General features: G+C 47.5%; 6 protein-coding genes across 6 annotated transcripts; 3 read left to right on the top strand and 3 right to left on the bottom strand. All coding sequences in view use genetic code 12, as the record gives it.

Moving 5' to 3' along the window:
• Positions 1-1489: 1489 nt before the first annotated feature.
• On the top strand, positions 1490-4044 carry CHO2 (phosphatidylethanolamine N-methyltransferase; the record flags this gene model as incomplete). The annotated part of the gene is made up of 2 exons (XM_025479772.1): positions 1490-2290; positions 2329-4044. The coding sequence occupies 2 exons, from the start codon at positions 1490-1492 to the stop codon at positions 4042-4044; spliced, it is 2517 nt and encodes an 838-aa protein (XP_025339245.1).
• A 267-nt stretch (positions 4045-4311) lies between these two features.
• On the bottom strand, positions 4312-5193 carry CXQ87_001224 (exosome non-catalytic core subunit; the record flags this gene model as incomplete). Its single annotated transcript, XM_025479771.1, has 1 exon — positions 4312-5193. The coding sequence occupies one exon, from the start codon at positions 5191-5193 to the stop codon at positions 4312-4314; it is 882 nt and encodes a 293-aa protein (XP_025339244.1).
• Positions 5194-5951: 758 nt separating this feature from the next.
• Positions 5952-6359, top strand: CXQ87_001223 (uncharacterized protein; the record flags this gene model as incomplete). The annotated part of the gene is made up of 1 exon (XM_025479770.1): positions 5952-6359. One exon carries the CDS (start codon positions 5952-5954, stop codon positions 6357-6359), a length of 408 nt encoding a protein of 135 aa, XP_025339243.1.
• Positions 6360-6657: 298 nt separating this feature from the next.
• Positions 6658-7347, top strand: CXQ87_001222 (uncharacterized protein; the record flags this gene model as incomplete). The annotated part of the gene is made up of 1 exon (XM_025479769.1): positions 6658-7347. One exon carries the CDS (start codon positions 6658-6660, stop codon positions 7345-7347), a length of 690 nt encoding a protein of 229 aa, XP_025339242.1.
• Positions 7348-7733: 386 nt separating this feature from the next.
• On the bottom strand, positions 7734-11366 carry CXQ87_001221 (uncharacterized protein; the record flags this gene model as incomplete). Its single annotated transcript, XM_025479768.1, has 1 exon — positions 7734-11366. One exon carries the CDS (start codon positions 11364-11366, stop codon positions 7734-7736), a length of 3633 nt encoding a protein of 1210 aa, XP_025339241.1.
• A 1799-nt stretch (positions 11367-13165) lies between these two features.
• On the bottom strand, positions 13166-14737 carry CXQ87_001220 (uncharacterized protein; the record flags this gene model as incomplete). Its single annotated transcript, XM_025479767.1, has 1 exon — positions 13166-14737. One exon carries the CDS (start codon positions 14735-14737, stop codon positions 13166-13168), a length of 1572 nt encoding a protein of 523 aa, XP_025339240.1.
• Positions 14738-15305: the final 568 nt, after the last annotated feature.

Genomic DNA, 15305 nt, shown 5'->3' with positions numbered 1-15305 from the left:
TAGCACAATCCTTTGGCGCAACCTGGCTGCAAGGTCAAAGCAGTCCCCAATTGATTTTTCAATGTTCCAAATACTCCAATTCATAAATCCTGAAATCTTTTTGAATCTCTTACTCTTTTTAGATGCCCATCTTCGCCTTATAATACACCGAATGCTCAGCAGCTAGGATGTGATCCCACCAGTCTCACCTGATCAGCACACCAGCTGACCTCCTGGGTCTATATAAATGGGTGACTTTGGCACCTCCTTCGAATTAGCAACTTCCCCTTCTTTTGCGTATTTTTGTCGATTCCAGCGTGATTGGCACCTGGTGAGTATACTCTGGCTCACTAGCTCCCGATGAAACATAGATATCCATATTAATTCCAGTATCCAGTCAAGCCTGAACTAACCCTCCCGATCAAGGAATCGTTTAAGCCGCTATATTTGTCCATGATATTCAAAATCAATCCTTTTTTGCTTAGCCCACCCATCAGCAACCACCACCTCCAAAAGACCAATACTCTCACCATACCCATTGAGTTCCAATTCCCCTCCTTTTTACCTCAATCACAAAAATAAACATGATTCCATCGATCGAGTCCCCACTTCACCTCCTCGGCATTTTCATAAACAGCAGTTTCCGCTAAAGTCGCTGAGGCTACCTCCCAGCATCCCCTCTCGATGCACCAAACGCCCATAAATCCTCCCCAAATCCCAAAACAAAAAAAAAAAAAAACCAAATATCCATTTTCCGAAGCCTGTTCCAAAAATCCAACCACCATCTTTTTGTCACGATGGATCGGGAAATCTCGCTTATAAGCGCTGTACCTGTAGCCGCAGATCCCCAGGGACTAAAAACCGTATTATAGCGAGCCGCAGGTCCACCGTTTCCGAAGACCTGAAAGAAGCGGGCAGCCAATTTTGAAAATCTCTAATTTTAAAGGAAAATTGAATTATTGTTAAGTTGTTTTTGTGCTTCTGTGCATGCAATCACCACTGGATCGATCTGACATGACAGTGTTCAGGCTGATTCGAGACATAACCCAAATTTTTCACCCGGCTCGGAAGCGGATCCAAGCTGAATTCCCGTAGTCTGGATTCATGAAAATTCAGAATATTCATTGAAATCAGAAACCACGACACAGCCATTTTCCAAAACCACCAACCTCCAAAACCTCCTCCTAAACGTTTCCAACCAACCACTCAAATCACTTTTTCAGTCCCCTCGTTCCAGACGTTTCCTGTCAATCGACCCAACCCAAAAAAGCCCAAGCGGTGTGAAACAGCCTTCCTACATTAGACCAAACTACGTCATTTTTTGAAAACTAATCCAGACTATCGAATACTCATGGAGGCTTAAAATGTCCATATCCCCCTTTTGTCCAATTCTCCTCCGGTTAGGTCCCCTCCGAAAAAACGGCCAGTGTCGTTATCGCATTTTTCACATGCGCGATTTTCAACATATAAGGACCTCAGATCCACCATCAATTCCACAAATTTCCGAAAAATGGCCCATGGGATCACGTTCCGCGGCGAAACCTTCGCCGTGCCGGAGACCCACGACATGGTGAAGACGCTCTTTAATCCGTCCGTCCGCAAATCCGTGTGTGAGGTGTTGATCTTGCTAGTGCTAGCTTCAAACGGAGCCGTTTTCTTGGTGGCGTCTACAGACGGCCAGATCAAGGCGTTTATTGCCTTGTACGTTTTCTGGCGTTTTTGCTACAATTTCGGAATTGGGTACTTGCTCAACCAGCAGCTGAACCGGTTCCGCTTGGTCGAGTGGGCGAGAAAGTACAAGGTGTTTGAGAAGGAAAACACCTCCTCCTTGGCCAATTTCGTGCAATTGGAGGTCAGGTCCCAGATGGGCGCCGACTACAGCATCTCCGGCCACCCGGTCGACTTCAACACCTGGTTGATTTTCAGAAAAGTCGTGGACTTGATCTTGATGCTGGACTTTACCACGTTTGTGTGTCTTGTGGTGGCATGCTGCTGCAAGGACGATTACCAGTTTTTGCACGGCCAGCCTGTGTGGGCTGTGACGGCCAGAATTGTCGTTGGAGTGCTGTTGATCTTGTTCAACCTTTGGGTCAAGATCAATGCTCATAACACCATCAAGGACTACGCCTGGTACTGGGGTGATTTCTTCTTTAGACAGATCAACAACGAGGATTTGATTTTCGACGGCGTTTTCGAGATGTTCCCCCACCCCATGTACTCCGTCGGTTACATTGGATACTACGGTTTTGCGCTTATTGCAAAGTCCTACACCGTTCTTGTGATTGCCTTGTTTGGCCACTTTTTGCAGATGGTGTTCTTGCACTTTATCGAAAACCCCACATCGACAAGATCTACGGGCCCTCAGCCAACGAAAACTCCTTGCTGCAGTTGATCTCTTACAAGGATTTGGCCAACTTCGATAACACCAAGCCATTGGTGGGTTTGGCGAATTTCAACGTCCTTAGAGCCAGTGACGTGATCAACTTGATCAATTGTCTCACTTACCTGGCGTTTATTCCCATTTTGGCTTCGCTTTCTGCGTCTAACGTCTCAGCAGTTGCTAGAATTTTGTTCTACTTGACCGTCACAATCAAGGTTCTCGAATCCGTCTCCATCAACGTTGTTCTTGTGCTCCAGAGCGAGTTCAAAACCTTCACCAAGTGGTACCTTTCCAATAACGTTCCCGTCGAAAAGTCCCTCAACAACTTTGCCATTCTTTACAACTCCATGATCAACTTGACCTACGCTTCCTTCATTGGCATGAACTTGTTCAAGGTGCTCACCTGGTGCGAGTTCCACGACTTCTTCTTCAGTGACTACCTCTATTTGCGTGTTTTCATGGGCTTGTTGCTTGTGGTGACGCAAGTCTGGATCAACACTTCCATCATTGATCTGATTGGCTACTTTGGCTGGTTCTACGGTGACTTTTTCATTCCAAAATCATCCTTCATGCCTCAGAGAACCCACTTGACTAAGGCTGGTGTCTACCGCTACCTCAATAACCCTGAACAGGTGTTTGGAGTCTGTGGAGTAATGGGAGCTACGTTGATGTTGCCTACTTTCGACAACCTCGTGATCTGCTTGATCTGGGTGGTGAACAACTTTGTCAGAATCAACTTCATTGAGAAGAACCACATGATCAAGGTTTACGGTGAAGATGAGGTGCTCAAGGATAGCGGAGTGACGAAAACGGTCAAGAAGCACTTGTTGCCAGAAAGCATTGAAAAGAAGCTCAGCCGTTCTGATTCCCAGAGACGTAACTCCGGTCCTACCTCGATTGTTTCTTCCTTTGACGCCTTCTTGAAGGAATTAAGGTTTTCAACCAAATTGTTCTCGAAGCAGAATATCGCCGACTTGTCCCAGAACAAATACTTTGCCAACAGCGACTACCACTTGGACGTTGAGGGACTCACAGCCACGGATTCCATTCCTTACAAATACGTCGGACAGCCTATCAAAGTGGCCTTTTCTGCCCCAACAGACCACTCTTCTCAAGACTGGGTCGGTTTGTACAAAATTACCCACACTTCCTACTCCCGTTACAGAACATTGATCTCGTCCAATTCTCGCTGGTCGTGGACCGGTGCTGAAAACAGCGGAACCATTGAGTTTGCTAGAGAAAAGTTGTTCTGGGAGGAAGGCCTTTATGAGTTCAGATACCATCTTGACGGAAGACACGATGTTGGATTCATCACGTCGCCTTTTGAAATCAAGGTTCCAGAAATCGAGGTTCCCAGAAACCCAGCCGAAACTACAGAACTCGCCCACGAGCTCAACTCTACAATCTTTACACCCATGTTGGCGTCTGCTCCAGATATCAACACGCCGATTTACCAATCACTCACGGAAAACGACGACATTGTGGCCATCTACACTCGTGCTGCTCAGCTTATTGCCAAGAGCACGGGAGTGAAGGTCAGCAAGCGTTTTTTGATTTACAACGACAACGAAAGCGGCAACAAATTCACTATTTATGACTTGGCTTCCAAATTGGTGTCCATCCACAATGCCTTGTCTGAGTTGCTGGCAGACGACCAGGATTTACAGGATAAGAAAACTCAGTAGAGCACCTCGTGTACATAGAATCGCATAGATGCATAGGACTGCTGTAGTCTATCATGGGGAGTAGCCCTATGCCAATGAATTCACCTTATGTCGCCACATTGTAGTACCATAATGGCAGCAAGACCGCCTCTGACAAATCCATGAAATGATGAAAAATACTCTGAGGACTATTTTGAAGGCATTATGTGAATTTTGCGATCTTTAAGCCTGGAGAAGAAGTCCTTCAAAATGATGACTTTTCAATTCATCAAAACAACAACCGGACCATTACGCTTCCGCCATCTCAGCATCGTCCTCTTCCTTCACCTCCTCTTCCTCCTTATCCCCCTCTCTGGCAATCTTCAACAAGTACCCGTTCAAGTTCTTTCTCACCTCAGTCGACATCTCATCACATCCACCCACCAACTTCTCCAAATTCGTCTCGTCCACCTCCTCTGCTCCGCTGCTCTCGACCCAAAAAGCCACCATCTCATTCCCCTGCATTCTCATGAAACTGGCCACACATTCTGTACCTGAGCTCTGGTCTGCTTCCACAAGCTGCAGATCCAAAAGAACCTCGTTCCCGTCCACCTTAGCATGGCCTGCCGTGACCATATCCTTGATTTCTATGCCTGAATCGACCATCGCCAAAGCGGCGCAGTTGACCACCCACGATATTAAATTAGGTAAGGTTCCAGTGGTAGGGTCAAAGGCGACCACATTGATGAAAACGTCAATGGTCGATTTGGGGTACTTTTCGACGCATATCGACGGCAAAAAGGCAGTCTCCACATACGTGCTGATTCTCTGTTCGATATTCGTCAAGCCAGTTCTTCCATTGCGTTTATCACTGGCATTAAAGATCACCTCATTGGGTTGTGTTAAGTAGGGCAAAAACTTGCACTCCACAGAAAACGATGCTCTGTCTATGAAGGAGCCTCTGATTGGACGAGGTCCGTAAACGCTGACTTCTAGGATGGTGTTTCCAACTTCTAGATAAGCCAGGCCATTGGCGTTTTTTGTGAGGCCGGATCTAAGGAAGAATTTTCGAAGGCCATGGGTTTGCTGGGGTGTTTCTTTTTTTGGTGTTGCGGTTTTACCGGACGAAATGCCTATTTGGGGTGTTTTGGCATCCGTTGGGCCGGTGATTCGTCTTCTGTCACTGTTCATTGAATTGTAGTTTGAGTAGTGAAGGCCGGTGATGAGATAGTGGTGGGTTATATGCAGGTCGCCATTTTGGGAATTATACGAAGCTGGCGAAACCTCTTCACCAGTTGATGCTAATGAAGTATGGCAACATCATCAAAAACAGTTTGATATGAATATTCAGTTATACGGTCTTTAGGTAGCATATACACAGTAGAGTTCCGTATTGCAGGCGTGCACAGAAAAGGCAAGAAGAAGTCATTTGACTACAATAAGGCTAGCCAAGATGAATGCACATATATAAAGCGGTCTTAAAGGGCTATTTTCAATGAAAAAGCCCTGAGCTGTTCTTGTTTAGGCTATTGCCGTCAGAAGTTCCAATATGTGTTACACGTGATCCTCATCACGTGACTGTGTCAATATCAACGGGAGCCTAAAATCCACAACAAATCAATCTATCCAATTCCTTCTAGTCTCCTTTCTGACTCCTGTCTACATTCAGCTGCAAAAGGCGACGTCACAGTGCATTTAGCAGTCAGCCGTGCCGTATCTGCCGAAAATCACCTGTTCACGGAACCTTAATCACAAAAAGCCTAAAACCAGGAAAGTGGCCAGCTTGTTCTCGATAAACTTCTGAAAGCTGGTTCAGAAACTCGTAATTCAAGAATTGGTCACTTCCATTGACCCGAAAGCCCCTTTTTTCAATCACATCCCCCAAAAAGCTTCCATCCTCGAACTCAAACTTCCTAATCTGTTAAGCCATCTTCGTTCTGCATTGCTTCATGATCCACCATATCTCAACGGCAGACGGGGTCCAGCAGGCCATTTTGCAAGCTTTTGAAATTATCGAATCCCGGCCGGAATCGGAAAACACAACCTACTTCAACTGTACCTCTTCCGACGAGCTCCGGAAAGTAGTACAAAAAAACCCCTTCTCGTGGACACAAAATCCCGAAAAGCTCAAGCATTTCCAATACGAGCACGTCAGCGATTTGCACCAGTTGCACGAAAAAATAGCATCCTGCAATGGGAACCTTATTGTGATTGAGCAGCTTGACCACATCGTTTTGCAGCCGGGTGCGGGCGATTATGACCGGTTGAACGAGCTTTTGGCCGGGGTGCTCCGGGCGTCCGAGCACGTGATCCTCCTAGATTCCTGGGACTACATTGACAAGTACTATGCCTCCTGAATCAGTGTTGCCCGGTTACTTCGGCGTTCTCGAAGAGTCTGTTTAGGGGGCAGAGGTGGGCACATAGTTAACATTTCCTGCATACAGCAGCAACCGAGCATGGGGTAAACCTGGAGAATACGAGCCTGGAGGGGCCATTGGTTGGTGCCCCGCGGTTGCGTGCAGGAAATATGTACTCCAGTCGCCCCGTGTGCAGGTCTGCCGTACGAAGCGTGCAGCTTCTCCTAAACAGCCGTGGGGGACAATATAAAATAGACTCGATCCGCTCTTTTCCCTCGCCGTTTTCCGAATAATGGCCATGTCTGACTTCGACTCCATGCTGGTGCTTTCCCCATGCCTGCTGACGTCCACGGTTGTTCCCGGCAAGACCCTCCCATTTGGAGAAACCACCACCCGAGAACTCCCGACTCCCGATCAGCTCAAAGTGATGTTGCCGAATCTTGTTGAGACAAAAACCGTCGAATACGCGTCCTTGGAGGCCTTTGTGAGCCGGTACCTCGGTGACGACACTGTCCCCACGATGCTACACTTTCTTGTGTACCTTTATGCCCAAAACTGGAACCATGATATGGGTGCTGTCAGCGACATCAAACTACTCCATATGGGCAAGCAGTACCGTCTAACGCGGCTCATGGACATCCACAACGCCCATCCCACGGTCCTGAGCGTGGCTTCCCGTTTTCCAAATTTCCAGCTTTTCGTGACTCCAGACCAGGTTGTGCCTGCTGTGACGCTACCAGTGGAAGAGCTTATGGCGAGATCCCTGGCATCAAAAACCCCTGAAGAGGAGATCCCAGTCACTTACGCTGATGCCATGATACGGATGATTAGAAGAGCGCTGCATCGTAAGCTGTCTGTGGCTCTGGCAGGCTCTGGAAGCACTGTCAGCAGAACAAGCTCTTCTTCAAGCGAGCACTCAAGAAAAAGAAGCAAGTTGAAGCAGGGTTTGAGAAAAGTGGTTAACTGTGTTACTGTGAGTGCCCGTTGAGAAGGGATTTCTGATTGAGTGGCTTTCGACGTGGAGAGTTGAAAGCGCTCCAAAAAAAAACTATTTATTGCATTTCCGTAATCAGAAGTCAATTCGGTGGGCACGATCGACTTCCAGCTTCATAATAAGGTTTCCGGGTGACGCACGTGAATCTTCATAGAGGGTTAGTGAATGGTCATTCATTTACATGACCAAGCCTCAGTATCACTCTGACGGAAACCTTTTGAAAAACTCCGGGTGAAAACTCTAGCAGGTTCCCCTAAAAAATATCCTGAAGTTTGTTGAGAATCGGGAGATTCTGGAAATCTTGGCGGATGATCGCATCTATCCAGGCTCTACATTATCACCCTGAGTATGCTATTCATTATCATTACATGGCCCAGCAATCAAAATAACAGCTGGCCCTGGCCTTCGCTGCCTCTGAGTTGTGCCATTTCTTTAGAGCAGCAGTCGCAAAATGCTAACAAGTTGTCCACACCCTCGGTGTAACTGGCCTTGATCTCATTCAGGGTCTCACCTTCACTGGTTGGATTCATGAGAACGCCGCATTTTTCAAGCTCGTCCAGAAGCCAGTTGCGCCACTCGCCCTTGGCAACTTCCTCCTCGAGTTGATTGAGCATTTGCAAACTCACCACCAATTCGTTTCGTCTGATACCAATCTCACGCAAGGTCCGTCTAAGATTGGTGGCTACCGAACGGGCAATGTCGTCCTCATACTTCAACTTCCAAGCCAGCGCCTGGTCATAGTTCTGGATGAACGACTGGTCCTGGAAAATGCGGAAACATGTCGAGTTATCTTCGGTAACGTGTGTGTTCTTGATGAGCTCTTGCACTTCCTTCAAGTAAATGGCCCGCTCCATTATCATTGGCTCACCCTGAATAATATCTAGCATGACACCTTTGGCATTACGAGCCTGCCAATAGGTGACAGTGGACCTGCCCATAAGGAAGACGTTCATCATTCCCATAAGTATGATAATGAAGACCAAAACCTTGTTCATCGACAAGCTGCTCAAGAACAATTGTGTAGAACGAACGACAAAATAGATGAATGTGGAGATCAGCCTGATAATAGAACCGAGTGTGCCTCTCAAGGTCAAACGGAATAATGTGTCAAGGTCCAATTGAGTTGGAGGCAGCTGAGGAATTTCGTAAGGTACATCCGTGACAGGCACTTTTCCGTACATGTAAATCGCCTTTGCAACCTGGCCATGACTTCCGATAACCTTTGCACTTTTGTCAAGACGACGGCATACACCTCTGGCAAAGGAGGTTTGGAAGGTTTTCGATAAGCTCCGAAGAAGAGGATTGAAGATTGTCTTCCTGTCGAAATCCGCTTTAGCGTAGTTCAAAATCTTAGAATTGCCGCCTTCGCTGGAAAAAATGACTATTCTCGTGCTGATTTCGAATTGGACCAAGCCAAATTTGAGAGTTGATCTCAGACTTTTCAAACAGTAGTACTCATTCTCGCTCATCTCCTCAAGTTCTTGCCTAACGGTGATAGTATCGGCTTTACCGTTGTGATAAACAATGGCCGAAAGGAAGTCTCTGTACAAACCACGTTCGTTGCCTGGAATCTTCATCCATGCACCTTGACTGATGTACTTGACGGAAACGACGGGATAAGAGGCATCCATTATATGAGACTTGTGTCCAATAAGAGCATGAAGAACAGCTTTTGGCAGGAGCTTGACGGTGTGAGAGCAGAGGAAGTTCATATCCTCACTGAAATCGATTCTGAAGCTGGATTTATCCTCATGTTTTCTAGGGTCGATTTCAAAGGAGCTGGTTTCATTAGGAGACGCCTTATGCTCAGCCAAACGTTCAATACGCTCTTTTTCAGAAGCGTACTCCCTCTCGATATCTTTGAGCTTGTTTATCAAACCGTCGATTGACAAAGGACTATCACTGGCAATATTCTGGATAATACCGTTGATCTTTTGAGCAATCAAGATACCGTCACCTACGAACAATTTCGTCTTAATGGAGCCGCTGACCTTGAAGATCTTCATGTAGTCGTAACTCTTTTTGACAACGCAGGTTGCTTCGACAATCTGGTCAATAGGTGTTTTGCTCAAGGCCACAAATCCCAGAGCATGTAAGTAAAAATACAAGTTTTTTTGTGTGAAGAATGCCGTGCCTCGAAGCTCTTGGTTGGAATTAGGCAGCCAGAGGCAGTAGAAAGAAAGTAAACAGCATTCGTTGTTGTCAACCTCGGATTCGAAAAGCGCTCTCATCTGGATTTCACTACCAAGAAGCGTATCGGGATAGTTTGCCGGTACCATAATTCCCTGACCAATCTGCTTAGAAAATGGCTCCTCTGGCATTGGTGCAACGTCATCATAGGAAATGGGGTGGAAATCTTCGTGGAGATAGTAGCACCCCCAATTAAGTGATCCCCAGATATTAGCGCTGAGGGCTGTGGGAACAGCAGTTGAACCTGCCAAACTGTAGGCTATAAGTGCTGAACGACTGGATTCGGTGAAAAAGGGAAGTCGTATTCTGGCAACCTGCTTGTAGACAAAGTTCTGGAACAACCTCTGGTTCTTCATTAAGTGAGCGGAGAGCTTCGACGAGGTGATGATCTGGCCCTCCTTGTTGATGATTTTCGAGTTCGTCATTTGTCTATCAGTAGTTGTGTTGTTGGAGTTGGCGAACTCGGACATTAGCGGTGGGTACCTATTACTGGCGATCCCAAACAAACTGGTCATCGGGTCGCCGCTGGTGGTGATTCTGGTTCTGACGTTTTCAAAGACCTTGAGCCACGATGCTAGCTCCTGCACTGTTTCTGTCTGGAACACAAGAGTTGTATCGATGGTCTTGAGCTCAAAACAGAACCGTCTTTCTTCGTTAGCTGTGAATTTTGTGTTGCAGAGCAAAGCACCGATTTTGTCGGTCTCTTGAACGGCCGTTCCAGACGGATTGAGAACCAAAAGACCAAAAACACCGCCTTGAAGGAAGGCCCACCGCTGGACCCAGACGGGCTTGGTCGATTTGTCAACATACGTCTTCATGAACAAATGGCCGTGCTTTTCCACCGCAGATTCGGGGTAAGCGGACAAAACCTTTGCATTGACGTGAGTGGTTCGGTAGTCGTTCAAGTCTCCGGAAGGTACAAAACTGGCACTGGTGGACTCCTGGATCTGCTTTTTTGCAGCCATCATATCACGATGAAGGCGTTTCACGGAGCCTCTATAGTTGTCACACCAGGAAGAAACACGTTTGAGCTGTGCCCACACGTCGTTCAAGAGCTGCTGCACAACCGGATGAGAGCCAAAACGCTCCATTTTCTGGTGCCACATGAGGTAGATAAAACGGACAATTTTGTTGTTGACGTACCCCACAAGCTCATTGAGCTCGATAATAAGTTCGAGACTGGCCTCCATGTACTCTTTTCTCACGGCGTAAAGCTGCAAGGCATCCTCCATGACCAAAGCTGGGTCCTTCAGTTTAGGTGTAGCCATGTGGATCCGTAGAAACTTGTCGTAGTTGGCCTGGGCCTCGTCAAAACGGATTTTGTGGGTTTGGTACAAGGCGATCTGCTCCATGATGGAGTCTTTTGTGGATTCTAGCCGGGGAACCAGGTAATTGAGCAATCCCAAGCTGATATCCCAGACCAGCTTTAGTCCGTCGAAGATCGTATTCATGGCCTGCTGCGTGTACTCCTGGTCGACCAAGCCTTCCAGAAGACTCTGCGGCATCAAATACTCCAAGAAGGAGTTGACATAACTCTGCAATTCCTTGACTTGTTTGGGGATCTTGGTCAAACTGGACCGCAACGCCAAAATCCACTTTTCCGTCGTCATGAGCTGGGTATGGAGATGCGTCACGGAAGCTCGAAATGAAGGCAGGTCCAAGGCGGCCTCCTTGAGCGCCACGGATATAAGCTTGATGTGATGAAGCTCCGATGAAGGTCTGAGCTCTTCTTCTTCTTCAGCCTGAGCTGCTTCTTTGATGGTGGCGGACGCTTGCGTATTCACCTGGACCAGCGAAACCGGCGGTGCCGATTCGTGGGGCATTGTGGACGGAAACGGCTAAATTTATGGGAATTGGTGGTTCTGATGTTTCAACTGCAGCAAGTGTTTCTTGGTGGAGGATGCTGTGGTGCACGGGTGTTTGGGCTGAAACGGCAGCAGCAGGTGGATTTTCCGTCTGGGCGGGTGGAGCTGGCGATTTGGCGGAAATATGGTGAAATTGGCGGAGGTGTTGGTGGTTTCTTTGTTGTTAGCAGGTTACTGTAGATGTAGGTGATCGCACTCGGTTAAGCAAGCAACCGAATAGCCGAGGAAGGCGAGAGATCTGGGGAAATTTGGAAGTGAATAATTTGAATTTTTAAAGTTGGGGAGTTTGGCTGTGTGGTTTTGGAATTGGGGGTTTTTTGGAAAATTGAAAAAGTCCGGTGGTTCGGCGAATTGCAGCGTTTGTGGTACTTCAGAAGCAACCCACTTTTGATTTTCACTTTTGGTTTCCCTGGGGGACTAGTGAAGCACATTTGAATCGGGGCTAAATTTCATAGAACCAAGAATACATCCACATTGTGTCTCCGTTGAAGCCTAGGCGGCTTTACATGAGATCTGGTGTAGTTAGCAGACCTTGCATTATCAAAATCAAGGCTTCCCCAGTCAGCCCAAACTCTAAATTTTCTGCTCCTCTTCATACTTTAGATAAGCTTCCACTTCATGGCGGCTGGTCCAATGGGGTCTGGTGGCTTTACCGCCAATGCATGGCTGCAAAACAGTCTCATAATCGGCTCGCAGGGATTGTAGGGACTAAACTTTGTACAAAAATAGACCGTGGTTTAGGGATCCTGGCTCTGCTCATCCGGGTACAAAATTCAGGTTATGAAGTAGTTTGCGTTTGTGGGTGTTGAAGTTGGTTTGTGGGTGTTGGAGGGGTTTCTTTGGATGTGAGTGTGTGGTGGTTTTGGCATACCCGTAGTTTCTATATTTCGATTTGAGTTTTCTGGCCAGTAGGTTTCTGATCCTAGATGCCCTACAATTCACCAAATGACTGTTATGTTATGTAGCCTTTACACCTTTCTTTAGCCAGAACTATACAAGACCCTGCTAAACCCTGGTATAATGTCATCACCGCTTACGAAGTCTCCGCCGTAGTTTTGTTTTATCTTGCTAATTCTAATAATGGGTGTTTTTTTCTATTTATAATGTTTTCAACAATTCTGCTTCTTGACCTGGCCTCCAATTGAGCTGCAACTATCACTCTGAAAACAGTCTCACAACATACACCGTCAATGCCATCTACATCGATTCGAGCAATCTGGCTCATTCCTCGTAGCTTTTTATCATTAGACTCTATTACCAAGCAGGGTGCAGCTTTCCCTATGGTGTAATTAGGCTTGGTACTATCTTAAACGTAGAATCTTTGTTTTTAGGCTGACCCGAAACTATTGCAGCAGATGTCCTTCAGTTGAATTCACTACCCAAAATCACTTCTTCTCCAAAATTAGGCAGCTTCAGCTCCTAATCACTTTAATCTAAAATTTGCAAAAGCCCCTCTCCCACTTTCTATCCATTAAGCCTCGTTACACGACAAGATAGACATTCCTTATGGTATCACAAAATACCCCAGATCCCCTAAGGACCACAAAACCACATACATCACCTTTTCACGCTTGCAATAGCTACCATCCCACCAGCTCCTCTTCAGTTCACCATCTAGTACCAACCCAGCCCAAAGTAGCTTTGCAACAAATTCGACTACTTATCAAAAATAACATTCCAAGCACCATTTCCAGATCACACCCTTCCAATGACTACTTCCTACTCAATCCCTAATGGCACCTCCATTATCTACACAATTACACCTCAATATCAGCGTCACCCTCGAGAACCTTGATAGGGTCAATTTGGTGCTGCTGCAACAACACCTTGACGTCCAGGAAGCCCTTGTACAACTCGTCCACGGTGTGGTTGCCGATAACGTCCTTGATGGTGTCGTCTCTCTTGAGCGGAATTGGACCCACAAGGCCGAGGAACCTGCTGAAACCGTACAGAATGATCTTGCTGAGCCATGTGGAGTCGTTGATATCAATCGTATCCTCGCCAATGTCAGCACCAAAAATGCCCTGGACGTAGGTGGCGATCACCTGGCTGTAGATCACATCGGCGCCTGGGTACTCGAGATTGGTGGTTCTCGTGGTCTTCAGGCATCCAGAAATGGGAGCTTCACCGTTGAAACGCTTTTCGATCCAACTGAGTCCGGCGCCCACGCCAAGGAAGGTTTCAATGGCATGGCCGGTGTTTTTAGAAATGGACCACTCGATCGAAGGAGCACCCCATTCGCAGAAGTTGTCGTAGGCTCTTTGAGGCTGGATGATGGGCACAAGCTCGTCCGCTTCGCCGTGGAAAGCGAAAATGGGGATTTCAGGAACGCCGTCCAGCTTGACGTAGGCGAGAGTGTTGTTTCTGACGATCTCGGCGACTTCAGGCACATCAAAGAAGCCCACTCTGTTCTTGAAGTAGGGGAAGAGACCCAGGAAGAATTTCTGGAAAATGTACACCACCACCGAGTTGAGAAGGCAGTTCTCCTTGGCGGCGTAGAAACGGCCCTTCTTCAATATGGCGATCTCGCTGTCAATGAGCTTGGCGTAGTCGGAGTACTCAGAAATAATACCGTTGATAGCGTTGGGAATGAGACCAGCTGCAAAAGTGCCATCTGAAGCCAAAGCCGTCAGCGTGATGTTAGTAACCCAACCGCCAATGGCAGCACCAATAAGGTTAGCTTTGAGTTCTGGAGCATAGGCTGGCTGGAGCTGGGTGGCCCATCCAGAAGCCAAAGAACCACCGGAGTAGCCGAAAAGAGCCACCAGGGCGCCTTTCTCGATTCCCGTCACGTCCTCGGATCTAAGCACAGCACGAACACCGTCCAAGACGGCTTTTCCAGATTGGTGGCCCGCCGTGAAGGCAGACTTGGGGCCCTGGTAGTCTGGAACAGCCACAAACCAGCCCTTCAGAAGCCCGTACTGGATAAACGGAATCTCCATCTGGGTGGTGATGGTGTCGCCGTTGGCGTTGTACAAAAGAGCGTACGAGGGTGCACAGTCGATGCTGTTGGAGTCCTGCCATGGCTGGTAGGAAAGCACCTTGGATGGGTCTGAGTTGAAGGGTTCCAAGACGGTAGTCACAAAGGCATTGGCGTTTCCATGCGAGTCCTCGGAACGCACGAGAAACTGCCACGAGTTCTTCACGTTCATGGGGAAAATGAGCGATCTGACCTTGGCGGGGGTGGGTCTGACGGCGATAATGTCACCGTACTTGTAGTCGGAGACGTTCTGGGGCACATCGTAGAAGCTGTCCCTGGAGGGGGGCGTGGGGCGGTTGAACAAGGCCAGGGCCGCTGTGACCCACAAGAGAAGCGAAAGAAAAAGCATGGATTGTGTTTTTGAAAACTGGGGATTCTCGCCGCTTTATATGCCAAGGGTAGTTTTGCAGCCATGGGCTCTCCAATATGCGGTACTGCAGGCAGTGGGCGCTCCGCTGCATGGACATACCAAGCGAGCGTGGTGCGTCAGTACAATCGAAAAGAGGAGGCAAAAGTCTGTACCGTTGTCCCACTTACGAGCCGATTCTGGCAAGAATTGTAGAATGAAGGTAAACAGGCTGTTTGAAGTTTTTGTGGCAGGCACGCTAGCCCCACCGCGGTGGCACCGGGTATACGCAAGTGAGACTCATGTAGCTAAAATTCGCTTACACTTGACCCGCAGGAGTGGCTGTTTTGACAACAAACCTGCGGTTTTTCGGTACTATCTGGCAAAAATGGATCGATTGTGAAAGCAATCGATTGAAGTACGAGATACCCGTCTTAACGACTTGTTGGTGGGTGCTACGATCTACGATCTATAAGTCAGACGCCGAATCGTAAGACGCCCTATACTAGACTACCTGGTTGTACTACTAAACCTGATTAGACTCATAAACGAAGTGCAACGTTATGATATC

Source organism: Candidozyma duobushaemuli (genome assembly GCF_002926085.2).
Source record: "Candidozyma duobushaemuli strain B09383 chromosome Unknown A_B09383, whole genome shotgun sequence".
Classification (NCBI taxonomy): domain Eukaryota; kingdom Fungi; phylum Ascomycota; class Pichiomycetes; order Serinales; family Metschnikowiaceae; genus Candidozyma; species Candidozyma duobushaemuli.
Note: the sequence above shows the minus strand (reverse complement) of the source record. Positions and strands in the feature narration are given on the sequence as shown.